This window comes from Acanthopagrus latus, chromosome 8 (genome assembly GCF_904848185.1).
Source record: "Acanthopagrus latus isolate v.2019 chromosome 8, fAcaLat1.1, whole genome shotgun sequence".
Lineage (NCBI taxonomy): Eukaryota > Metazoa > Chordata > Actinopteri > Spariformes > Sparidae > Acanthopagrus > Acanthopagrus latus.
The window spans coordinates 17,404,777-17,432,029 of NC_051046.1; the positions used below are offsets into that span (position 1 = coordinate 17,404,777).

Consider the following 27,253-nt stretch of genomic DNA (forward strand, 5'->3'; position numbering starts at 1 on the left):
GAAGGATTTCAGGGATGGAACCAGCTGTCCTTTTGCAAATATTGAAAATCAGCACCGGCTCTGAAATATTACATTTAGCACGGGAACACACACTTGCGTAATCCGCGGGGACAAGATTGTTGTCTCTGACTCATTCAGTTGCCATTTGGTGATGGCAACCTTTGACCAGGGCTAACTAATGAAACTGCATTCACGTGCATGAATTAATTTCACAAGCACGCTGCGCTGTCTTGTTCCCAGGGACCTGGAGGGTGACCTTGCATTTTTGTCCATCTCAGTTTGACCGGCGTGAGAATACAACGCCACACCGGAAATGACTGTTTATTATCCGCCACGATGTTTGTTGACACGGCGGATGCATTCCAGTGGTTCCATGTCACTCAGCAGCGCTCGATGTATCGACTACGTGACCCCGAAACATTTCATGTGAGATCCTTTCCCATGGAACAGATTCTGGTGAGTCATGCCTCTGTCAGACTCCTCTAATGAGCAAAAAAGCAGCAGATTGTTGCCCCGTGCAACTGTCTATTCATTATAATTACTGTAATTACACATTCAAGTGAGCGCAGGCAAAAAGGCCTGATGGGTCGTCATCAAAGCTCGTTTGATCCTCCACCAGAGGGCAGTGCTAAATGCTCTCTTGACCTCAGAGCTCTGCATGACTCCCTGGTGGTGCAAAGGCTGCATGCAGCCTACTGTTGTACCTCAGAGCTGTCTTTATCTGTGCCTGGCACACGCACAACACTCTACATGTTAAGATCAAATAAAAATTAAAAAAAAAAAACAACTCATGTATAATGCTGCCTGTTAGATTGATATTATTATCTGTATTCTTGCGACGTTCCGTACTATTTGGTAGGCATTGCGTGGCTTTAACTTTCAGACAATGTGGGATGAAACTTTTCTTGCCTCCACTCCACACCGTATAAACCCTTATTCTCGTTTCTCAAAGCGTAGATGGGATGTGCTTTGGATCTGTGCCAGCACCTCTCAAAGAAGAATACAAGAACAGAGAATGCAGGGAATTACTGAGAGCGTTGAAATTGAGCTTCTTCTTTTTTTCTTTCTTTTTTTGTTCTTTTTTTTTTTTTTTTCTTAATAATCGCCTTGTCGCAATGTTCGAAGCTTTGTATCTGAGTGTGTCCTTTGTGTCTGAACAAGTCGGGCGCAAACACAAAAAGGCAGTGAAACATTCGTTTGAGGCTTCGAGGCTCCCGGCAGGTTTCTTTAAATGTTACAAAACATGACACTGGGTCTCCTCATGGCCTCTCCTCAGTCAAGGTCACGGAATAAGAGGTAATTACGTCATTCGAGTCTCCAGTGTTTAACATGGAGCTAAATTCTGCTTCGGACAGAGAAGCTTGGACCGACGACAAGCTGTTAAAATGATACGACTATTACTGTAAGAACAGTAGAAAAGAATACTCCCATAAACATATTCCATGTTGTACTTCAGCATTTCAGCACAACGCATCTGTCAATAGTTTCTTTTGAATCCTATAACTGCCAGCCAAGTCTTTTCTCTGCCTGTGTTATTCACCGGCGCGGCCAAGGCTGCGCGCTGACCTCTGAGAAGACGAGCGTCTCACCACCCACACCTCGGCATTCAAACCACGCCAGTCGCTTCACATTATGGGATATAAATATATGTTTCCGATTCAGTAACTAATACGGTCTCTCTCTGTGCTCTGCAAAGCGAGAACGACGTCCCGTTTAGTGGCTGCATGTGTGCATAGTGAGAGACACGTGTTCTGCCGCGATAAAAAAGATAACGGTGAGGATATATAATCTGAAGTACGGAGTGCAAGATCATGGATCCTGCCAGGCGGTAAATATATGGATCTGAATAAAGTTAGCACCTGCTGAACATCTGTTTCTCTAGCCTACGCGAATTCTATTACCGGCATGAAGACTTTTCTTCTTTGTTTCCCACATTCGCTGCTGCTGCAGTGCTTCAAAACTTCTATACACTAATTCTAAATACTGCAGTTTTCTTTATTTCAATGACAAAGTATCTTTATTGCGCTTCAAAAAGCTCAACTTATCATTACTTATCTGACTGCAAGTTTACATTCAACTTTGTAACTCTTTTTAGAAGAATGGTAGAGATATATGTGGAATTGATACCCTACTCACATCTGTATGGAAAATTTAACTCTCCTGCTATCTCCTTACCGAAATGAGGTTCATGAATTAGTTTCAGTAGGTTATTTAGGAGTTGTATAGATTCAGTCTTGTACAGTAGAGACCAGGGTTTCACGCTCGGCTTGCAGTCCCCCTCTTGTTTGTGCTCTTGCAAGAAAATGGTGCCATACATTACTTATTGATTTCAGACCACAAACCAAACGGTGTTCTCTTTTCACTTCGAGTGATAAAAAAAAAACCCTCTCACGGGCCTCGACAGTTGTCTTTTCTGAAAGCTGCAATCACCGCGGCTCTCCGGCAAGGAGAACTAGCACCTTCATACGCCACTTCGTGTTGCATATTTGCTGCACAGAGCACAGCGGGGGGGCTCAGTGTTACAGTAACAACGTTTGCCACCCTCCCATCCCTCCTTCCACTTAGCGAGTTCATATGCGAGCAGCTGAACGGCTGACATTCCTCCCTTTATCAAGTGAAACGGCGCATGAAATTCCGAATTTAGCTCTGTGTACACGCTGACTCCGGCACCGCAATTGATTGTTAGAAAGATTTTTGTCCCACTGTCACACTGATGATCTGTTGGCTCTGATGGAGGGAAAATCCAGTTTTAGACGATCAGCTGTGATGTTCTGCCTCACAGTACGGAGTCGTGAGTCAAGAAAGAAGGCTGGAGAAGTTCTGCTGTTAACAGAGCAGGCGTACGTGTTAGAATTTAACCTTGACATCCTTGCAAATTCAGCAATAGATTATTAGGTTAATAGATAGACGAGATTAATAATTCGCAATTCTTTGCATGTTTACTGTCACCCATTTTGCTATGTGCAGAAACACCTTTGCTTCTTCATTCTCCATTTCTCAGGCATCTTTTTGTTTTATTTATTCATGTAGTTGTTTGTTTTTTTTTTTTCCCAGAAGCAGAATTCAATACCTGAGGATCCCCATCTATCTACAGACAATGCACCCCCGAGCATCACATTAGGGATGGATATTCAAAGTCACAAAGCTGTCAGGGTAAAGATAAACAAGCTGGATGTGGTGAGGATCTCTGTGCCTTTTTGAAAACGACTTGCTAATAGAGATTAAGACCCTGGAATGAAGTTAAAAGCGAACGCTAAAACACAGTTCAGGCCGCAAACACTCGCTATCAAGCTATATCTTTTTATAGGCTGTGCCGCCATTTTGAGTGGCAGGCCTAATCCTCTCCTCTCCGTGAGCAAACATATCTAGACGAGCGAATTACCGGAGTCGGAAAAAAAAAAAGGAAAAAAATTGAGGATGACAAAAATATCGTCATGGGAATTAGCAACATTAATAAACGTGGGCGAAACAACATCACATGTGTATACGCTGCAGATGAGTCAGCCAGTTTTCCAGTGGTGTCGTGCATTAGCTGAGGTGAGAAAAGGGGAATTAAGTTGACACCAACGATGGACTGTCAAAAAAGGATGCTAATAGGCTTACGGTGGGGAGAAAGTAGCTCTGACAACTAGTGTCTGCTAACGTCGCGGCACAAAAAAAGTCTGAAAAATGATATTTGTCATGCTGTGAGAATGTTGGCTGTTGGTCACTGGGAGCGCTTTTGAAAGCTGAAAATGTGTCAGGGCTGGATTGACTTCAGGTACTGGATCATTTATTGATCGAGACCCCTTAATATTTATTTGCGATTCATTATCATCCCAGTTATTCTTAGAGCGTCGTCCTGCCTGCCTCGAAAATCAAAGTTCAATCAACACCTTTCTGTGGTGTTAGGTTTGTTAATCACACTGTCACACCTCTACCTATGAAAGTCGGGCTGACACAGATTTTCACAAACCTAAAATAGATTTGTCTGAATTAATAGTTCACCACAATCTATCCATATAAGCCTGTTAATGTCTACAGTGCAGGGTGTATTCAGCTGTTTGGCAGTGAGCCCACATACAGAATTATATACAGAGGCTGCAATCCTAATCTTATCTTCAGACTGTAGGTGATAAATTCCCCTCTGGACTCCAGAGCTTGTTCCTGGGCGGAAACACTTAAAATTCATTAAAAAAAAAAAAAGTCTCTGCCATGCATCAGGTCACAAGTCATGAGAGTATTAAGTTAGTTTACAAATATGGATTCAGTTCCAGGGATCACATAAATCTAAAGGAGAAGTTATGAATTGAGATGATTCATTGATGAGGGGACTCTATCATCATCTGGTACGTTTGGTAACAGAGCTGGGACTAACAATTGTTTTTATTGTGAATCAGTCTGCTGATTACTTTTTCCATTAATAAATCAGTGGTTTAATGTATGAAACACCAGACCATGGACACACATGCAGATCAATATTTAGTCACCTCTCCTGCTAAATAACTTAATACTTAATTGTTTAGTGAAACAAGTTAGCTGTTCATCTTTTACTGATCCTATTGATATTTTTTAAGTAGCTATATTTTTTATGATTACATACTTCTTCCCACATGTTGTTTCTTTTCATCTGTTAAAGGGGAACTATGTAGTATTGGGAAAGAAATTCAGAAACTCAGAAAGATAACAGTAATATTGATATAATAATAATAAGAAGAAGAATGTAAGATGATGAAGAAGAAGAAGAAGAAAAAGGGAAAAAAATAATGTGAGGTTTACAATATTAAGGTGATGAACAAACTCATATTTATTATTTCCGTTACTGAATAAATAGCCTTCCTCAGAGGAAATGAAGATCCTCGATAGGTGGCAGGGTCTGCCAAATATAAACAAAGTAAAACATAATGAAATTGTGTTGTCCCCTCAGGTCAGCTTGTTTATTCAGTCACGAAAATAAAGACAGTTTGTTTATTTAGGCTTTTTCTCTTCTGACTAAATTCTTTTCCCAAAAGCGAGGTGAAGCACCTTTAAGGCCGTTCAAAGATAATCACTGATCTACAACAGACCCCTCTCTGAGAGTAACCTCCTTACCCTGTACGGAATGAATGTCAGCTTGAACTTTGCCTCTCGCTGCGCTGCGTTCTCTCACAGCTGCTCATCAAAGCGTTTACCTGTGCTGTTAAATGACAGGGGTTGCAACCTGCAACCTCCTTAACAAACTTTTCCACTCTTAAAATCCTATTCAGCGACTCACGCTTGAGGCGCATACAGCGCGGGGGGCACTGGTGTCACGCAGGTGGTTTCAGTTTATTCTCAGTCTAGGTCGTCATGGAAAAGGATTAAATATCTAAGGGCTCATGAATTAATATTATGGACTTTTAGAGAATGAAAAGGGGGCCATTATAAAGAGACCAAAAAAAGCTTAAAATCATAAAAAGAGCTATCTCCGGGACAAAATGACAAATCTCTTATCATGAAAATGTTCTATTTTCCCACAGCTGGGTCCTCGCTGCTGCCAGTGCCACCAGAGCTCTTTGTTCTTTATTGCAGTGTACTTTAAAAACTGATCAAAACAGACCGCTGTAATTATCTGGCATTTGGCTCACGTTCGTATCCTGACAGTGGAAAGAAAAAAAAAAAGAGCTTGGAATAACATTGACATACTTGCTGCGGTTTAATCAAGTCTGGAGCTCTGAGAGCATAGCAGCGGTCTGGCCAGACGGCTGCAGCAACACACAAAGATGATATTTGAGACTGTGTGGTGAAAGCTGAGCTCCTCTGCTATATGCCCAAGATGACTTGAGAGGTGATATTTTGGCAAAATGTCCCAAGTTACTGCTCTGTGCGAAAATTACATCGGCTTGCGGAGAAAACGAGATCTGATAAGATTGTCTGACCTGCCTCTACGCTCATGAAATTTCCTGAGACGTGAGCTGCGGTGGGATGGTGGAGTCAAACAGCGTCGTTGAAGAGGAGCACAAATATCTCTGTTTAGAGAAGAGGTTCAGATTGTCTGTAAGAAATGCAGGGATAAAAAAAAAAAAAAAAAAAAAAAAAAACTGGTATAAAACTGCATTCAAACATGTATCCAAAGTTAATGTGAGGCTTCGTCTGTCCGTGTGAGTCGCATCATGTGGGGATTTGAAGTTACAGTCTTCACCCAAGAAAACTTTCCTCATCTTTCCTCGCTGAGCTGCAAGGGAGGGACCAAGACGGATTTTCATACTAAAATACCAGTTATTTTGGAAGACATCAATTTGACTTGTCAGAGACAGACTCCTGAAGCCTTGTTTAGCTCAAGCTTAATTTTAGAAGCTATTTTTTCCAACAGGACTCAGAATATTTTGCTCTCTATCTCTCACATTGGTACCTATGGCAGTGAAGGCATCGCTTCACGGTCAGTATGGAGAGCAGCGATGATTACGACGCTCAGCAGCTCTTTAAAGTGAAACTCTCGCCAAAAAGCAACCTAGGCTTTATTTGCGATTGAATTTGAATCAAACCTTCAGGTAAAAGCATAATTATGATGAAAGAGGCACTAAGATTTATCATAGTTTCGGGCAAGCTAATTTTCAATGGAGTGCAGGGGCACTTTAGCACTAGCATCACTGTTTTTAAAACACTAAGAAGGCTCGACACAACATGAATCTTTGCTCGTAGTATCACAAGGGTCTCAGCACATGAACACGAGCATTGAGAACCTTGTTTGTGTATACAGAGATTACTAAAAAAGAAAGTTTTTGGACAACTCACGTTAGCAGTAGCACCTCCGGCGCGCCGCCATTATGGCAGACAAAAAGTGTTGATCCCCGAGTGCGGTAGGTAGGCAGAAGGTCCACCATTACTCTTCTCCCTGTTAGGTCGCACTCTGGGATCGCACTACGGTGACTAGTTCACAAACCTTCTTTTTAGTAAACTCTCTGTACACAAACAATATTCTCAATGCTCGTGTTCATGTGTAGAAACCCTGGTGATACTGCGAGCAAAGTTTCATGTTGTGTCGAGCCTTCTTAGTGTTTTAAAAATAACGATTTTGATGCCAGCACTAAAGTGTCCTCGGCACTCCCATTGAAAATTGGCTTGCCCAAAAACGAAACTATGGTAAATCTTGAAAGTGCCTCTTTCGTCGTAATTATGCTTTTACAGGAAAGTTTGACTTATATTCAATCACAAATAAAGCCTTGGTTGCTTTTTGGCGAGAGTTTCACTTTAATGTACACATGGGCACGTGGTTATTCTGTCAATGACCAGGTGACGCCAAGGGTTACGAGCCAAAACACAGTGATCACCAACACCAAGACTTTTAGCCTCTTTCAGCTCAGCTCAAACTCAACATCTAGACACCAAAGGCAGCTGTTTTCAGCATATAAAGATCCTCACTGTAAGTTGGTTCAAAATAATGACTTCCCTTAAACAATGGATAAAAGCCTCGTGACTGAAGACAACCACAAACCCCCCCTTGGACTTTCTGGTTCTTTATACTTTGTGATGTGCTCCCATCATTTCCGCCCCCCTGCTGCACCTTCGTAGGCAAACAACGACACTCCCAGCTGTCCTCTTGTGGATCAGCGGGGCCATGATACACCTTGATGTGAGATTGATCTGTTCCGTAAGTGTTTTTTCATGTTGTTCTCATCTTCTGCTCCACAGCAACACGAGCAAGGGGTTAACACGACACACTGTCCACCATAAAACACTGGCACGCAGCAATAAAGGAGGATACAAGAGGAGCACAGGCTGCTGTAAACAGTACAGGTTTCAAAAGATTGTTTGTTTTTTTTGAGATGTTTTATGGGGTTGAAAATATATTCAACATGTTTTTAAGGCCTTGAGGATACATACAATGTACCTTGCACTTCAACAACCCATGACTGTTTACAATAAAGACTCCACAGGACACCTTTAATCAAAGCCTGTCCATGAATTATTAAGCCAAGAAACAAAAAACAACCAAGAACTGCATCAGCGGCAGGTTCACACACGCATCTACTTGCATCAGCTGAAGTGATCGTGTGCTAAAGGGGCCGCTGGTGTTAAGGATTACATAAGACTGCCTGCGCTCTCACATACTGCATCAGCCCACTCATATCAGTGGGTGACATCCCCTCCAGGACAAATTATGCCTCCCAAGGGAGGTGAGAGTGTGTCATCGGTACAAACGGTTGGCTTAGGCTCAGAGGGAGCGTTTTTAATTGTAGCTCATGTCATGCTGAAATAATCAGGGAGGCCGTGATGTCAGAAAAAGGTTTGCCTGCAATAAAGAGTGTCGTGTTACAGGTGCCATGTGTTAGTTTACAGGTTTTCTTGTTGCTACAACTACTCACATGCTTTGGAGGAATCAGATGAGAAGTCCACTTCATCTTGTCGAGGTGCTGTTGTTCCAATGAAAAGACGTATTACCATTTCATTTGGAGGAGAATTTGTTTCTTTTCTGCATAGATCAGAGGGATCAGATGAAAAGCTATACTCCTGTGTGAATATCGGTCTCTGAATGGGAGTTAATATCAAAAGTTAATATTTCGGGTGTGTCTCTGTTATAATTTGTATTCAAGAGCAAGTTAACGTGAGAAAACTCATCAATTTCTATGCAAAACCTCCCTCTTGTTATCATGATTTGGAATGGTTTGGCATATTTTACATGCTAGTTAATTTTAGGATGATTTCTGAGGAGTCGTTTGTTGAAAAGAAAAAAAAACTCTAATTGAACTGTGCGGGCTGCACTCGAGAGTGAATAAATGTTGTAAAGTTCTTCCACACCTGAGAGGAAGTGTTTAGAAAATTGTAATTGTATTCCCATTTCAGCTGTCAGAAAGTATGGGGAATAATTTGCCAACCAGTTGACTGTGAGACAGGTGAAATTGAATGCTCAGGCTTTGAGAGTGAACTGGAGGTTTAATCTAAGCATCCAGCCAGAAAATACTAATCCTTGGGAAGAGTGTGTGCATGTTCATTACCAAAAAAATGAAAGTTAAAGCCAAGTGGAGAACAGTCAGCGACAGTGCTCACCACGATTAAAGTTGTTCTGTGAGTGCTTTCGATAACTTGTGCAGGAAAACCTTTCCATTGTCCCAGCCCTATCAATGGAGGGGAGATAGAAAACGCAAATCCAACACAGCCCACCTCTACTCCGCGCTAAAGTGTGAGCTTAATTAGCTTCGGGAGGAGGTTTGTTGAACAAAAACATAAAGAATGAGACATTGATCAAGGGAAAGGCAAGGAAGATAAAATGCATTGAGAGTTGGGCAACCTGATTTGTCTTTAATTAAAACTAAAAGGGTTATCCTTGCAGAAGGCAGCGGATCGTCTCCAGAGGCCACTTCAATTACTGAGGGAGACAAAAGGAGGGAGTTCTTCGAATCCTGGATCAGCCAGACTGACAAAGAGTCTGTGAGGCAGTGCTGATGTGGGGGTGTTTGACTTGTGGGGCTGTACACAGAGCATGTTTGTGAACTGATACTGTATATGTGAATGTATATGTGTGTGAGAATGTGTTTCGTTACTGAAACTGCTGTGCTAAAATGTTCACATGCTCGTGGACTGTAAAGGCCAAGAAACACAGTCTGAGATGGGTTGTTGTGTCATGTGATCCCTTTGCATAGTACTGCATGATAATCTCTGTGAAGCCTTCAGGGTTAGCGGGTGAGTGACCGTCTATATCTTGTGCCACCGTGTATAAGAACTAACACTTCACACTACTCAAAATAAGTGACAGTTGATTGTTTATTCTGTGACATTTCTGATTTTCTATTTTGTGCTTGGTGAATAATTTTGGTCCCCGAAAAAAATGAGACACATTCCATTTGATTTGACTTTAACTGCATATCCATGCACATGCACGTATGCACCCGTATCCCAATATCCCTAACTCATTTTGAGCAGTCGTATATCCATCATTAAAAGCTGTCACATTTATATGTAGTTAACCTTTTAGTCAATAATTATTTCATTGTTAAACAATTAAATGCCTTACAGACCATTCATTAAGCGATTGTTTATTAAGTTGGAACTGATGCTTGCAACATTATTATTATATGATAGATATAATGTTTGATAATTGCTGTGTAGGTCCTTTTAAAGCAATATCTAAATGGACATTATGACTTGCAGCTGATGTTTATCAACATTTACGATTGCAAAATAGATGATTAATTAAGCATTTCAGTGTTTACAGTTACACAAATGTCAACAAAAGTTAATTTCACTATAAATTTGCCATTAATTAATGAGGGTTATTGGTAAGTGTTGCCCAACATGTCAGTCAGCTACGACTCTCGAAGGACGTGTGTATGAAGATAGGTAAGATAGACATGTACGTGACTTCTTCACCTCAAAAATGATTGTGCCTTTATAAGGAACAACACCGTAAAAAAAAATGACTTGTGGTGAATTGTTTGTCACACAGTACATAAATCCAGTGTAGTCGCCCTTTTACGTTGACTGTCCTGTGTGAGCAAGGGGGGACTCTTTTTTGCAACAAGGCACAAAAAATCTCACTGGACTAGAGACAAAAACAGATGTGTTTCATTACTGCCATCTCCCATAGACGAGACAGTGTCAGGTTTTCTGATTGCCACAACTATCTACAGTACTGGCTGCTCCATGATGCTTAACCCAAGTTTTCCTTAAAACAATCTCTACAAAATATATGCTGAACAAGCCAGTATAATGGTATCATGGCCGTATCTATGGGATTCATGTACACGGGACTAACTGCCCACTTTTGTTTGTGACAGGTGAGTTGTACCCTGTCTGTGTGCACAAATAATAATGTTAAAATGTCCTTACTATTTCACAAGCTGATTTCTAATAACATACAGTATAACTCAAATCATAACTCCATCATTCACCAAAATGTATCCTCAGGATTACATTTCGAGACCATTTCAGGAATTGAAGACATGGAAAACATATTTTCCCAAACATTATTTTATTGTCTGAAACTAATCCACACACTGGATGCAAAACATGGATTCTGACGCGACAGCCCTGGATTCCGTACGCCCGCCATCCACTCCGACCACCTCCCTGTGCCTCCAGTGTGGATCATAAATATAGTGTTTAATTCAATGAAAGACACATGGTGCAGGCACGAAAGATGGTTGTGCTGAGAGTCGTGAAAACATTTTAAAGCTCATGTATGTGTGTGTTGTACACGAATCCTGTAGATTATATTTGTGGCAATTCGAAGAAATGCCTTTACTAAATTGATCCAAGCGTGTAGGAAGCATACTGTGGATTGTTGCCTTGTTAAATGCTGACCTTGATGGTTAACATGACTGACAGATACCACAGTAACAACGTGTCAGTTGACTGCAGCTTTTGAAAACACGTCTATAGAGACAAAAAAGATAGACAGCAACACCTCATCGGGGGGAAGTCTGAGCAACTTAGGTAAGTAGGTTGAACTTGGATGAATGAGTAAGTGCAGGGGCAGGAGGGAGAGGCAGGAGACGGGATATGATTTTCCAATCTTGGAGTGTGTGTATGCATGCTGGAGGGGGGTGGGAGTTGAAAGAGGGCGTCCCTCTCATGGTCCCTCCCCAGCCCTGCCCCTTCATAGAGAAGTATCCTGTAGCAGGTCCCAAAACTGGAAACTCATTCAGTCCCTTCTGAATGGAGTGTCATTAACGTGAGAGTGGAGGACTTAACTTTCAGCACGCAAATATGAGAGCCCTACATTCGGTCCTGGTCGGTGCCTTCCTGACCCTGCTGCCGTGCCTCCCCAGCCCCGCTCATGGAGGTAAGTGCCACTGCAAATCACTCTGTAAGTGTCCTGTTCCCTCCTTCAGCTGCCCTCTGTCAGAGATGCACGGGAGGAGATCAGATCACTGTCCCTGTCTGAGGCTTCCCCAACGCATAAATCAAAGCATGACACGCTGATGAAAACTATACTTCATAAGTGTACTCTAAACTTTTGACTTTTACCTGCACATGCATGTTTGTTTCTAAGTAAACTCCAGAACGGGTTTTCTGTTTTCAATTTTTGACTCATTTTGCTTTTTTTTCTTGTCCAACGGTAAAAACTCACTTTTCTGGGATGAAACGCAATACACAAGGGGAAAGATGTGGCAAGGGTTCTGACCCCGGTCCAAGGACTGAGACGATTTCTGTCAATTTCTCATAATTTTTTCCTTCGCCTTTCAGTCTGTGCCCCGCTGACTGTGTGAGTGCATTTATCTTGAGAATGTTTGCATTGAAGGCATGTTGCCAGCAGGCAGGAGGTAGTGAAGTTGAATCCCTCTGTGGTTAGGAGGTGAGCCGAGGTCCCTCTGCCGGCAGCAATGAATGGCTCTTTCAGAGAAAAGTGCACGGTGGCAGGCAGAGCTGCTCCTTATCCACCCAGAGAGGAGAGATGAAAGTGAGCGAGGGGCTAGTAAGGGAGTGAGAGGAGCTGCGTGTGTGTGTGTGTTCACGTTGGGGAGGGGGATGCTGGGAGGCCCATACAATGGCCCCACAGTGCATAAGTAAAGTCAGCTACAGATGTACCCTTCTCAGTGTGATATGATGCAGGCGCTCTTCTCCTGAGAGGGAGCAGGTTGGGGGACGTACAGTGTTTGGCTGAGGCGAATCCGGTATGCGGATGGGAGGCTTAAACAGCGTCGTCCAACAGCTCAACAAACTCACCTCCGCGCAAAATTGTACATATGGTGAGTTGGCAGGATCAGCCTTGGACTTAGAACAGCTGTTGAGCCCATTGTCTTCTGCCGGCTGTCAGATCTTCCAGCTCTCACAGCAAATTCCACTTCCAATTAAGTACGGGCAAACCTCTCCATGAGCACTGGCAGATAAAGTGAAAAAGTGGCTCTTGATCTCTGAATGGAGGAGTATCACTTTGTTTCGGTGGCACTGAATCAAAGCTCAGCTGGAGAGTTGGAGTCAGTCCTTCTGCACTGTGATCTGTTCACCACAAGCATTAAAAGAGTCATTCGCCCTTCTGTGTGCTCATTTATAGATAAACCCCACCGACCGGCGTGACGGCGACGCCTCCGCTGAAGAATTAGCTGTACACTGAACAAGTGGCGACTGCTGATGGAGTGTAGTCACAGTCACAGAAACCTTGAGCATAACAGTGTGCATAGCCTAATGCAGACATACATACTACTTACAGTAGTTAGATCACCCCAGAATAAAAGTTGGCAAAGTACATATCTGCGAACCACGGGTGCGCTGAAACTTTACATATATTGACATTCAATTATCTGTTTTATGTTGTGACAAAGTTCTGCTAATAGTCTGATTAGGATTAGGCCCAAAATGCTTTCAGGTCAGGGTTAGGAAATTATCATTTATATTGTCATATTGTGTCTTGGATAGGGACAAAGTTACTTGACATGGGACTTGACTTGTCTTATCTAAGGACTTGACTTAATTCAACACAACTTGCCAAAGACTTTGAACTTGCTTTAGACTTGAGAACTGTCAATGTGGTGTATGACATGTACACATCACTAAACATGAAGACCCTGGATTAGTGTAAAGAAAGAAAAGTCTGTAAGGGAGGGGTTCAGGGACATAATGTTGCTTTGAGTGTGAAACCAGTAGTCCATGATGAGTTCCTCCGACTTAATAAAGTAGTGAAGTGATGTCACGTACGTAGTAATCTAGTGAGTTTAACCCAAAACACAATGCTTTCCTGAACCTAACCAAACAGCGACTGTACAACAAATGTGAGGTAAATGTGTCACTGTTAAACTGCAATGGCCATGAGGATGCGTTCTCATGCAACATGTCCATGGTTTGCAGAAACGTGCAAAACCAGTATAGCAGAAGTAAAGCTGTCCATCTAATCTAATCATCAGCTGGCTGAATCTTCGCTGCCTCAGTGTGAACAGTGCTCACCCACTGACCCTGGAGAACCGAATGCTAATGCTGACCAGATGTACGGAGTCACTGATTAGATTGTGGCCCCCCCTTTGCTCCACAAAATGCTTGCCACAAGCTGTCGGGGGGGGGGGGGACCCTTCTACCAACCACTAAGATGGCTTACGGAAGGTTTCATTTCTTCTGCCTCAGCATTCTTCATGTCATTGGCGACTTTCCATACGGAGGCCCCATGCGGTCACCGAGCGTGGAAGTGTTCTACCTGCATCCATTATGGCTGTATCTGCGTACCTTCAGGAATATCTTGCTTAGTAGCAGAAGTGAATTTGCAGCACCAAGAGCCGTTTCCGTGAGTTTTCCCCCGTGCTGCACTTTTCCATAGTATTACACCATCGCGTTTATTCCGCCCCCATGTCAGCCTCAGGAACAATTATGACACAGTGCGAGCATGAGCAGGAGCTCGCCAAATCAATTCCATAATCTCCTCTTCACATAGAATATATGAAGGAAATGTGAGCGCACTAAGATGTAAGATGAAGTCTTTCACGGTCAGTACGTTTTAGCATTCACGCTCGAGGACCTGCCGGTTTAGCCTCCTGGTGATGTCATGGCCCTCGATTCAACGCTGCACCTGTGATTGATAACACTGTCTCTCACCTACCCGAGCTTGATAAATACCTGCCAACCCTGTCAGACCCTGTGTATCAGTGACTATCATTTCACCATCGGATTTAAAAGAGTCACATCTCCTTTGACATTGAAAGCAGACGACCAGCAGGGTTCTGTACTCGGCAGCCATGTGACAGCACTTTTTCCTTTTTCCTCGAATCAAAGGAAGCTTGATACTTTATCGTGGCTCTATCTGAAATTGGACATGACATGTTCCTGTTCCAAGTCTTTTGAAACAGCCTGCAGCTCTGTCTCTCTGCAGTGGCCTGGACTGCTGCTCTTTAACCACTGCTTTACCAAAGTTTGGAAAAATTGCCAGGGTAGTTATTACCAAACCGTAACTTGCTCTCCAGTGCTCACATGTTGTTTGGTCGGCCTGGTAATAGAGAGCTTGTTTTTGTGCTGTTTTTTTGTTTGTTTGTTTGTTTGTTTTTCTGTTGATAGCAACATTAAGTCTGGTGTGGTGATGTGAGTCTGTTTGAAAGTTTTGTGCGCTCCTGAGGAAGCCACGTCCGCTGTCACTCCCCTCTGTGTGAAAAGCTAATGACTTCTTTCTTGCCCCATTACCAACCTTTTTTCCCCACAAAGGCTTCCGTGTGTTGTCTTTTGTTTTGTCTTGTTTAGTTTTGGGAGAACTCATTTATAAAAATATTGGCGTTTTCTAAAAAATACAAATATGACCTGACAGATGAAGACACAGACAGGGAGGAAAATAATACTCCTGTCCAACTCTGTTGGCAGAACGGATGACGGTCTGTGTAAAAACACTACCAATATGTGCGATGGGAAAAAGCCTAGATCACATTGTAAGATCATCTATTGAATTATCACTTGTCTAATTGTGGATGCTTGTCTTGAATTGCTTTAATAACATACATAAAGGACAACAACATCTACCACAAACACTGTCTAATGGTCTGTGCACATTTTTCGAGTGTTTCAGCGACGCGTTGCTCCTGAATCTGTTTGCATTTTCAATTGCGAAGCTTAACAAGGGGATTTGCATCCCAAGACTGCGTATGAGCCTGCTATCTCCCCCAGAGTATAATGTCTCCATGGTAACAAGGAGAAATAAACACAAAATTTGCCGGGGCTTTGTGAAGTGTCTGTATACAAGGCCTCCATGTGTTCCTTGAGGGTTGGCAGGGAGAACGGTGTGACTACAAGTGTCTGTGCAGAAGATTAATAAGTCCAATATTTGCATTGGGAAATTGATGAGATTAGCGTTGTGCTGGTCCCACAGACAGGCGCACTTTGTGACCCTTCCCTCAACTCTTCAAACTTGAAACACAAGGCAGTGTTGGGACAGAATAGAAATGGGGCGTTTGGAGTAAATCCAAACAGAAAATCAGAGTGTTTAGAAATGCAGAGAAGAATGCACAGATCCTTCTGCTCCACATGTAACAAGAGGACTCGGGGTCCCAAAATGTGGTCACTTAAACCTTATGAGAAATGTCAGAGCCATGAGATTTACGGGCGCTGTAAACAAAATATAAGCTGTAGTCTGTAACAAAATACGTCACTACAAATTCCATGGTTGAAAAGAGGTGCAAGAGGAAGAATTTTGAGGAGAGTCAGAATAGTTTCATAGAAGTGCACGAAATGCACTCACAAATGTCTTTAACATGTGTCTTTTTTTTTTAAGAACACATTCTGGAGGTTTTGTCGGCTGTAAAACAAGTGCACTTCTTTAAAAAACATTCCTGTACTTTATGAGACCCTCATAACATCTCTGAGCATGGGACACAATCAATATTGATAACGTTTCTAATATGATATAACCTCCCCTACTTCTGCCTGCCTGATGTTTTATCCGGCACTTCAGAGAGAAAGTTTCAGTGAGTCATGGTTTATTAACTATTTTTCGGGGATTCTGGCCCGAGGCAAACATCATTGCAAGAATCCAAAGTTAGCTCTGTGGGCAACCTGCCTCGACCCACTACTTTTCTCTCTATAACTTCATCTTGTTACTACAGGTAGAATTTTATATCTGACCTGCAGCAACAGGGTGGGCGGCATGTCTGCCCGGTGATTACAGTGTCGGCCCCATAATGGAAATGTTAGAGGCTCGACTTCTGTACCAGAAAAACCTCCTGTCCCTGCGCGAGACGCTGTGCCAATGCTGCTCACAGTGAGGTGCTGTGGTCAGATAAGCCTGCAGGCTAAAAGACAGAAAAATAATGCCTGAGAATAGGCAGGACTGACGATTGATTCATTATTTATTTCACTGCACTTTTAAAGCCATTCAAAGCATAATTCTAATTCTAATTTTGTTACAAGGAGATCCCCTTCATCAAAAAGTCCAACAAGGCCAGAAAAGTTAGTTCCCTAACTACCAGACAGGGAGTAAACAAGCCAACATTTGTAGACAGATTATCTAAGGGGATGTTTACACGAGGACGGTTTTTGCATAAAACGTTAAACCTCTGTTGCGTTTTGGCCCTGCATTCACATGACAACGGCCTAAAAACCGTCAGGAGGACGACATGAGCAGCAGTGGACTTTTCAGCTTTTTTTTCTGCTGCTGACTCCACTGAGGTTACAAGTGCTCCTCCAGCGAAGTGTGGATTTGCTGCACCATCACTGCGATGTGATGGTTCACCACTCTGAGAGAAGGCGTGTCTGTGCAGGCGCATGGTGTTATCCTGTGGTGTTTAACTGCTAAGTTACACCAGCACCTACTGGCCTGGCCCACAGTCTCAAATAGTTTTTTTGGCTGCACCGTGTGCTCGTGGGCCTTTTTCTCAACATTGTCATTTTTAGCAAAACTGTTGCCATGTAAACTTGGCCGAAATCACTTTGTGCGGAGATGAGGCCAGTATGGTAGATCAGTATACGGATCTTGAAACTGTGGTGGATGTTTACAAACCATGGTCTGGCTGATAATTTTACTCTTCAAATTTGGTTTCTCTACCAAAGAAGCTGGCTAACCTTGGGGCGAGGCTAGACTGCCGACTGGAAAACTGCCCTCGGGCCTCAGACTCTTTGGAATTCCAAAGACGTCAGGTTCACTGTGTGATTATTATTCTGTGGTAATTTGGTGATTTGGGAACACTGCATCTACCTTGCCTTGTAGATGGGGTCAAGTCATCAGTACAAGTTATACTGCACTATCACATTCTTAACAAATGTTTTGCTGAATGAACTCACCAAACGAATTGCTAATACAAACTCCCACATGCATAGTGAAAGGGAGATCTGGAGGCCTGTGCCGGCGGGTTTCTTTAAAGTCAGTCTGATCGAAGCGTTTAACTTGGTGAGAACAACTCTATAATTACTGACAGGAATGATGGCCGTGACACTAATATGAGGCTCAAGTTGTAATAAATCAGAATAATCATTTACAGCGGGAGAAATGTTAGATGAAGCGATCAAGTTGTCCCTCACAGCTCCACAGATGTGCCAGATGCACAGCCCCTCCACACTAAAATGCTCCTTTTCCCTCTGCATCACCATCATTGTTGGCACACTTGAAGCAGAGGGCTCAGTGACTTCAAAAGCACATATAACAGCTCAGTTTATTCTCATTGTGATGCAAGAACACTGGAAAAAAATAAGACTTGTCCCTCGCCTTGAGGACTCTATACTCCCCTGGCAGATGATCTTTCCCACATTGCTCTCTTTGAGGTTGCTGGCTGTCAACGGCAGGCTGCTCGGATTATATTTTAGGGCCGTGATCTGCTTAGAGCGGGCAGACGGCCCACACACAGACCTTATTTAGCCCTGGGTGTGTACACAAAAGAGTTTCTGTACATAAACACAGGCCCAGATTCTGTCCCTAGGTGGAAGGTCAAAAGCCGGCTCATGGTGAGCCCCTGTGTTGTTTTAACCCTTTCCGTGTCAATCAGATAAGTCGGCGGGGAGGGGGTTTCTCAGCGCATAAGTGACGGATGGTCTACACCCAGATTTCAGGTCTGGAAACGGCAATGTGGGAGTTGAAATTGTTGTTGAACTGTGATTAGCTTGTCGCCATGCAATTTAGGCAAATCTAAGGAGAGGGAGAAAGTCCTACTCGGCAGCAGAAACTTTGGGTCAGAGCTGCCTGGGTGAGGGAGGAAAATCCAGATTTACTCCAAAGGACTGCACCACATAACACATTTTACACTTTCATACATGTTTTTGTGTCTTGCTGATTATTGATGATTGATTATTACTGATTGATTTTACAGACATGTAACAATAATACATTATGCTTATTATGCCTATTATACTCAAGATCCTTGATTATCTTTGCACTCACTTGCCAGTTACAATAACAATGAGTCTAAGATTCAACAGTAATGCTAGAAGCTCTATCAGGATGTGCTTATATTAAGTGCTTTTGAGATGTACAACATGAAATATGTTATTCTTCATTTTTTATTTCCAGAATGTCCCAACTTTTGTTATGTTGTTATGTATATGTTTAACAGGAATAACATTTACCATGATCACCATATTAGTTTGAAGCATTAGCATACTAACATTTGCCAATGAGCACGGAACACAAGGTTTAGCTGAGGCTGATGGGATTACCATTCATTCTGCAGGCATATGCTCATAAATCTTGGCATAAATAATGGACAGATGAACTTGATTACCTTGAATTTTGGTGTTCGATGTAAAGACAGGAGATTAACAAAGTCAACAGTATTCATCCTCTGGCCAGTCTATCCCACGGTTGTTAACTTTTTTCAGTCAGAACTGAAGTGGTGGACAATGAAGTGTTTTCAGTCACAGACAAATCCAGCAGTGGACACAGCAAAAATGTTTCAGTAACTCTATGTCCTCACCCAAACTGGAAATCTGGAACATTAGATCAGATTTTATGATATTTTTGTTGATATGGAGTCGTAGTGGCAGACAGGATACAGGATATGGATAATAATAATGTCAGAGTCGATTACTGGACATAATAAAGAGTCAAAACTATAAAATACAAGAGAGTCATAAATAAAACAAACCAACAGCACTGCAAAAAATGAACGAGTGAAATACAACCTACCCTGACATCCTAAATTGTCAATAATGCACGCGAGGTTACCTGCAAGTCCACAAAGGGGCCAAGTCCTGAAATGGAACATTTCAAATCAAAATGTGTGTTATGACCCTGAGACAGACAGGCTTATATCCCCCCTCCCCCACTGCAGCAGCTGAACTCTGCATGTTTATTTTTGATAAGAGCTGTTGGGGAGTTTAGTGCCCAAAATGAAAACTCCAGAGAAAATCCTCATCATCACAGAACTGCCAAGTTTTCAATAAGCAGGAATTATGCATGACCAGATGTCTCCTCTACGGCCTCTATGGGTTTTTTTTTTTTTTAATTATTTTTTATTTTTTTTGGAGAATAGTTTTATCATGTTAGGTTGAATAAAGAGAAATCACCTCTACCCTGGCTGCCATTGTTTCTCTTATCTACTGAAAATAAATTAAAGGGAAAAACAGAAATGCAAAGTGTCTTTTTACCCCCAAAAGGCTTTATGGAATTACTTATGACGGTTTACCTCCCAAGATCCACTCTCATCAGCTTTTCTTCCTGTTCATGGTGAATGTTATCATCTGGTAATATCATCAGATGCTGTTATCTGGCGACATCAGATGACATAAATTACTGTCCTTAGATTTAAGGACAGTGCACACTTTGTTGAGCACTCTGCATCGCGTGTAACTCACATGCTCCGATCGGTGGAATCGGTCCAATGTGGGTAACAAAAGGCAGCAAAGGGACTGGAAAAGGAGCGTGAATCATGGGAAGAGTTTTCGATCTTTGGGCTGATTCATCCGTCAGTAAAAGCCTGAGGTTTCCACTCCAACATCTGGAGTCGGCTTGGTCAGTTAGGCACCCAAAGCTGGAGGCTTTAATCAAATTGTCCCTCCGCTTCTCTTACCTAATATAGACAAAACAACTGCGGTGAAAGAATGCAAGTGTGCTGCAATTAGCCAAGTTTTGAAGGCTCGCTTGGACCCGAAAGTTGTTCTTCAAACAGGGACCAGTTTGTTATCAGATGTGTTTTATGTTTGCTCTCTCCTGCTCCTGGGAACCTGGATCTTTTTAGTCATATGTACAGTCAGACACACACAGTAGTAATGACTCGAACGCATCAAATTAAAAGAGACATGGTAAAACATTCATGTGTTGTATATTGCATTTCATATTCAATGAGTTTCATTCTACATACTGTAGCTCTGTCCCTTAGCGACACGAGTCTGCTATTTTTACGTGTCCAGCAGGGACAGTAGCTCGCACATGAATATGACTCACTCTCTTAAATATAGAGAAATCCACTGTGAGTGCAGGGACTCCCTCCAGCCCAGCGGGTGTATGACTCACAAGCACGAGGCCACAGTGCTTAATCATGAGACATCAGACTCCAAACGAATTGTTTTTTGTGGCTCTAATTAGTTCTCGACTCGAGATGTTATTAGCCCTTTGCTCCGAGACTCGGAGCTCAACCTTTAGCCGCGGGATGCTATGGCATGTTACAAAATAATTGTAATAATTTGGTCCCAAAGTGTTGTGATGACAGTTCAAGGGTCTTCAACTTTTTATCAGCCAAGGACCCCATTATAGAAAATGGTGTTGCATATTAAACTGAGCCCACAATAATGAGTACCCCTGCCTATTGGGTCATTTATAAAGGTGTTATAGTGCTTACAGTAAGTTACTGAGATGATTATCATTGACTGATTAAATATGCATGTTTTGATTTTAAAGATGTTTTCGACAATTGTCTAAAAGTGATGCCTCAGCCTCGACGGCTTCATAGATTTCTTTGACAGCACGGGGAGCAGATGACACATGCCGGCAATTCAACGGGCCTCAGTCTCCCTGAAGTTAAATCCAAATTTGCAGCTGGCTCTCACTTCCAATCCCCAAATATTGCTGTATGCTTCTAAGTTTAAAGCTGTGGGCAAATGTCTAGCATCCCTTCCTGGACCGCCCCCCCAACCCTTAGTCTAGTAGAATGAAGAGCATGAAAGAGTCAGAGGGTGGCTGGGGTGGTCAGAGGGTGGCTGGGGTGGTCGGGTGGGTCAGGAGTCACATTATATACGTTATGTTACATTATATTGCATTGTGTTCGTTTCATCGTCTTTGTAACTTACATTAGTAAATTTGACCCAGAATATCTTTTCCAAACATTGACCATTTAGTTGTTTTTTGTTTGCCTTTTTGCCTAAATTTAACAACATGGTGACTGCTTGTCAACGTTAATAGCATTCCAAAACATGCCATAATAAGTGAACTGTTTGGAATATTCTTGGGTTTTCTGTCTTTGCACTTAACCCATGATGTAGCTGCAAAGTCAGCAGCATTTGCAGCATTAGCTGCATCTATTTGTCTATCTCTGCCAATACTATGCTGGGTGCATGTTACTGTGTATTCTCAGAAAACTGAAACGACATGGATCCTCTGATGAGGATCCAGGCTCTGTTTTTTGCAGATTCTGGCAATTCTGTCAAGAATGTGACTCAATTGTCTTCATTTTCCGTGGGGAAGATTCCGACCTACATAAAATAAACAAGAACATCTTCATCCAAATAGCTATTCTCCTGCTCTATCAATCCCACAACATGGCGGTGGGAGGCTACAGTTAGGAGGGCCACTTTTCACAGCGTGCTGACATGAAGGCAGATCAGCGCCAGCTCCCGTCCTGTTGAAAATCTTCATCAGCACCACCGAGGGACCATGAAGTGTTCTGAGTAATTTGACGCCAGACGGCCTCATTACAGGCTGGGTTCAGACTGAATCAAGGGGGCCGGGGATAGCACTAGGCCTGGGATCGGGTAGATGACAGTCTGGAATGGCTTGCACCAGATAAATATAGCTAGACGGGTGAACTAACAAAAGAGCTTGTTGCTTCACATGAGGTTGACGAAAGCTCGGAGGGGGAGGAAGGGGGATCCAGGGTGGGGATTTTCTGTGAGCGTGTGAGGGCGTGTATTCTGTACGTGCTGCGGTTCACACAGATCCCAGTGTTAGGAGGCCAGAGCGGAGAATGCCGTCATCCCGCCGGTTATGGAGGCTTAAAATAACCAGAGGAAGCGATGTGTCCCATGAAGTTTGGTCCGACTGACCATACAGCCGCCTGCAGCAGCATGAGGCACGTAACAGCTGCACAGTGAAGTCGAAGCACACGTCACTGGTTTGCAAAGCCAGACAGCCCAACATCTTGTGCAATCATGTGTTGGATCTTTCACTCAGTTGTGGCAGAACAGATGCTGAAAAAGATCAGCAAGTCTTCATAGTGAAGTGAGAACAAACTCTTGTAGGCGTCCGTTATATGAAAATTGCGTTTGCTTCATTAATTTACTTGGGTTATCACATATAAAATGAAGCCAATCTAAATCTGTTGTATGTGTTAGAATTAAGTGTTGATCATCATTACGTTTTAGGATTTGCCTTCAAACAGCTGAATTTGTTACGCAGGTGAAAATTTGAAGACAGTGTCTGGTGAAACAGCGTAACCAGGGAAATTGAGTGAGGCACTTGCTCATGAGACATATTTGAAGAAATACCTTTATTTGCTTTCCTGCCGAGAGTTAGATTAGCAGACCGGTGCGATAAAGAGGGAGAAACAGTCTGGCTCCACCCGAAGGTGTCATAATTTGCCTCCCCACACTTCCAAAGCTCATATTTCATTTGTTGAATCGATTAAGCAAAATCCGGTCTTTGTGTTGAGCTTTCCGTTAAGCGGCTGCTGGCTGTATAGCTTTATATTTATTGTCCAGTGTCATCTTCTCATCAGACGCTTGGCAAGGAAACCCTTCCACAATGTAGAACTACGTAAGAAAGGAGGAGAATGCTGCACATGCATCATTCTGATGAAGTGTATTTCCTTAATACTCCTCAGACAGAAGCCAGTCATCATCTCTCTGACGTAGATTGTGCATCGGGCAGAATATGCAAGTATTTTGTAGTCTCACTTTGTTGGTATAAAAGTTAGTGTACACGTTTTCCTACTTTTGCTGGTTCTTAGAAGGTGAACATTGTGATGTTTTGGCATTACTACTTACAATTGTTTGTGACCTACAAAAGCAAACAAGACCATCACTGAGAACTATTTTCACAAAGGGTTTGGGTTATTTAACCTGGTTGGATAAGTCATGGAAATTAAAACTAGTTTTTCTGGCAGATTGCTGAGGATGAATTATGAAGTCTCACATCCCGAGGAAAGAAGATTCTCTGTTGTCTGGTGGAAGAGTAAGGGACTAAAAGGAAGATCATTTAGTTTCACAGTCATCATATTACGGTTATTGATTTTGCACAGCCACAAATATCCATGACCTCATGGCGTGCATCCTGCAAAAGAAGAAAAATGCATGACGTTTAAATGCCTCTTTCCTTTTACTCGCTTTCAAAGCAAATGCACAAAGATTCATATCTTTAACACAGGAATAGGTCGTGCTCATCATCCCCAGGGGCTGCCCCAATCAACAAGGATGAAGCAGCTCTATCATGGACTCTTTGTCCAGTTCATGTTGACCGCACTGTAATTACCGTGACTTAAAACTCAGCTGTATAAAATGTAAGTGTAAATATCAGTCAGACATTTACTGACTGATGGAAAACATGTGCTGTAAAGCTAAACCAAAGAAATTAAGTAAAAGATCATGAAAGCAATCGGATCATCGGTGTCCCGCTTTTCTTAAATATATAACATAAAACTCACATCATGACAAATGCAGTCGCTGCTGTTTCATCATCAAATTCTTACCTGAATGTGTGAAGCTGACTAGTTTGAGTCTCCCTCTTATATTCTTCCTTGATATAAAAAAACAACAACAACAACAAAACAAGACATGCTTCTCGCTTTTCTTGCGTTTCTCCGAGCACATATTTGCATTTTCATGCGTTTCATGAAATTTGGGGAGACCGAGCCCAAAAAACGATTACATGCTCGATTGAACAAACAAAGAAAAGGAAAACATGTTCCTTAAAGCAACTTTATCTTGTGGAAGAGAACAAAGATTGAGAGAAATGAAAAAAAGTAAATAGAATCTTTGAGTGACTGACGGCAGCATCTGAATGCACCAAGGTCAACAAACCAATCGGCCAAACCAGAAGAAATGCAGATGACAGGAGGGATGTGTGCAAACCAAGAACAACCAGTGTTTTTGTGGCCTGATGTGCCGGATAGTGCCAGACTGGGCCGCGGGAATAGGCCCTTGGGGAATGAAAAGGCACAGGATAGGGAAGCTGACCGTGTGTGACCCCAGAGCATCCTGTCACTTTACAGCCAGAAACACATTCCTGAACGTGTCTTCAAGACAAGTCTCAATTGTACAGGTGACCACAGAGGAGATGCTCTGGATGTTTTAAACATCATTGAGTTCAGCTTATATTCGGTGACCTTAATTGCAATTCTCTCAGGTACATTTTGTTTTGATGGTCACAGGAGCGCGCGTGCGCTGAAACACCATCGAGGCTTCGAGCTTCCATTTCCTCCTTCAATGCAAAATAATGACACACATGACCCGTTAAGGTATTCCAATCTCACAGCGATGTGGTCAAATCCTTTTTTTAATAACCTCCGCAGGCTATGTAGCTAATTTACAGTGTGAAGGAGCACTCTGCTACACATAACCATTGGATGGCAATTAGCTTAAGGCCTGCCTGAGGGTGAAACATTGAACCCTCTCTTTCTGGGTGCCTGATTCTCTAATGGACTTTAATTTATTAGGAAAAAAAAAAAAAAAACACTCCCGGTGTTTATTTTCCTTTGTTCATTAAATGAGTAAATAAATCTTACAGAGGTATGGAGAGACATACTGTGTCACGCTGAAAGCCTTTTCGTCAAAGTTGACCGAGGGGAATGTCTGGCGTTGGGCCGTCCTCTCTCCTTTCAAATGGTTAAGATCACTGAGGTGATGAGCTAACACTATTAACTCACTGGTTTCCATCTGTGAAAATCCATGTACTGATGTTAAGACCATCTGCTCTTCCACATCAGCAGGTAAATCCAGCGGAAAGCTATGATCCTTTATTGCGTTGACTAATTAGCTCAAGTTCAGGCTCAAATGGGAGATGTAGGTGAGGAGGAGGAGGAGACACTTTAATCAGGTTTAAGCCATGAGTCAATTGAGACATCACGGACGGGGAAGTGAGTTTAAGGATGGTGAGTCGAGAGTTTTACACACACAAGCTTCTACTACCACCAGAAGAGATGTCAGCAGTCTAAAATAGAAAGATCTGATAGCGGAAAGTGCGGCCTGAATTTAACTCCAAATAGGAATATCTAAAAAACGAAAAAAAAGACAGTTTTACAGCCTCGCCAAACTTCCTCTAAACAGAATTCATGTTTTCCACTTTGCCACCCGACATTATCGAGCCAGATAACACACCGGTTTGTTGAGCGGTGAAGTGATAGCACAGAAATAGAGATTGATACAATCAATCAGAGACAGAGAAATACGCCGAGTTCCAGAAATTATCACCAAGATGTTTTTCCTGTTCCTGCAAAAGTAAAGATTTGCCTTCGGTCATTTGTCACGCTGTGTATTTTGGTGGGAGCCTCAACACTAACTCGCTCAGCAGCTGCTGTAGCAGAGAAATGGCGGAGTCGTCCAACAACCAAGCTACTTCGGAGCACAAATATTTTCCTGGCAGCTGACAGTGGAATAAATTCGCTGGATTCACTGTGGTGCCAAATTGTGGAGTTCGTCTCCAAACTTGAACATGGTTGTCAAAGGTAGAGACGACTGTCGTGTTATCTGAGAACTTGTATGTGTAGTTGTGTCTGCTTCCCTGACGCATTCACACGTCTAGTCAATAGCAGGGTGTGCAATTATGTTGATAACTGAAACAATGTAAACCTCTCATGCCACTACAATTAATCAGTTTCATGGCAATGATTGAAATTGTACACAATCAAGAGTAGCCCTGAATAATAGACCACTGATTATGTGTAATTATGAACGTCCTCATTAGAGGCGGCACAATCACAAACCTTAAACAAGCCTACTTCAGGGTACCACTTCTGTTTGCAGCCTAGAACAAATGTTGTTTAACACATGGCTGTAACTTTCCCTTCTCCTCTAATGTGAAACCTTCGATACCTCTCGTAATAGACTGACTTTTTGACCGAGCTCTGCTGAGCAGCCAACTCTATCTCGCCAAAAAATGCTTTACTGGTAATGATCGCCGCCAGAGGAGCCTTTTTCCAACACGACACCTCTAGTGCTCTGCTGAAAGGTGAAATCCAGTTCCGCATTCCAATAAAACATGTTCCAGCGGTCTCTGGAAATTTGAACTTGTGCATTACTGCCAGGGAATGTTCAGCCGTTACCTGACATCTGTCTTGATGTATGCAGGTTAGCATTCTCTGAGCCCCTTTGTTGGGCTGAGTGGATACAGTTTTGGGAGCTGATGCAGGGAATTAGATCAGCAGTACCATCAAGTGGAAATGAAAATGTAAAACAGCTGCACCAGGAGTGAAGGTAGCACACAACACTTAAGCTGCTGTTACAGAAACACAAAAGACAAGTGACAAAAACTAATTTAAGATCGATATGTACTCCTGGGTACACTGCAAGAGTCATTAGTCGCCAAAATTTAGAGGAAATAAAGTGAGTCTATTGGGGAATGAAATGCAAAGATCTGAAGTTCAGCTAATTCTAATAATCAAAATAATTTCTAATTCGATTATGTTCCTGTGCTAAAATCTAACTGGGCCGTCGGGTCAGCCTGTCGAAAGCGAGACATCTCTATGAATAATCGTTAGACTGCCATGAAACCTTGAATAAATATTCAGCAGTCCAAAAGAGAAGTTCTTTTTTTCTATTACAGTGAATCCCTGACCTTTTC

General features: G+C 42.5%; 1 protein-coding gene and 1 long non-coding RNA gene across 3 annotated transcripts in view; both read left to right on the forward strand.

Moving 5' to 3' along the window:
• The first annotated feature begins 229 nt into the window (after positions 1 to 229).
• LOC119024803 lies at positions 230 to 7,859 on the forward strand. Its single transcript, XR_005076607.1, has 3 exons — positions 230 to 456; positions 3,055 to 3,177; positions 7,630 to 7,859. It is a non-coding gene; the product is annotated as an uncharacterized LOC119024803 (long non-coding RNA).
• Positions 7,860 to 11,628: 3,769 nt separating this feature from the next.
• The window catches only part of cspg4 (chondroitin sulfate proteoglycan 4), a 73,267-nt gene continuing 57,642 nt past the window's right edge, over positions 11,629 to 27,253 (forward strand). For both annotated transcript variants that reach the window (XM_037107876.1, XM_037107877.1), the window contains exon 1: positions 11,629 to 11,719. In XM_037107876.1, coding sequence (XP_036963771.1) covers positions 11,644 to 11,719 — 76 coding nt within the window. In that variant the 5' untranslated portion in view covers positions 11,629 to 11,643. The remainder of the gene's footprint in view (positions 11,720 to 27,253) is intronic.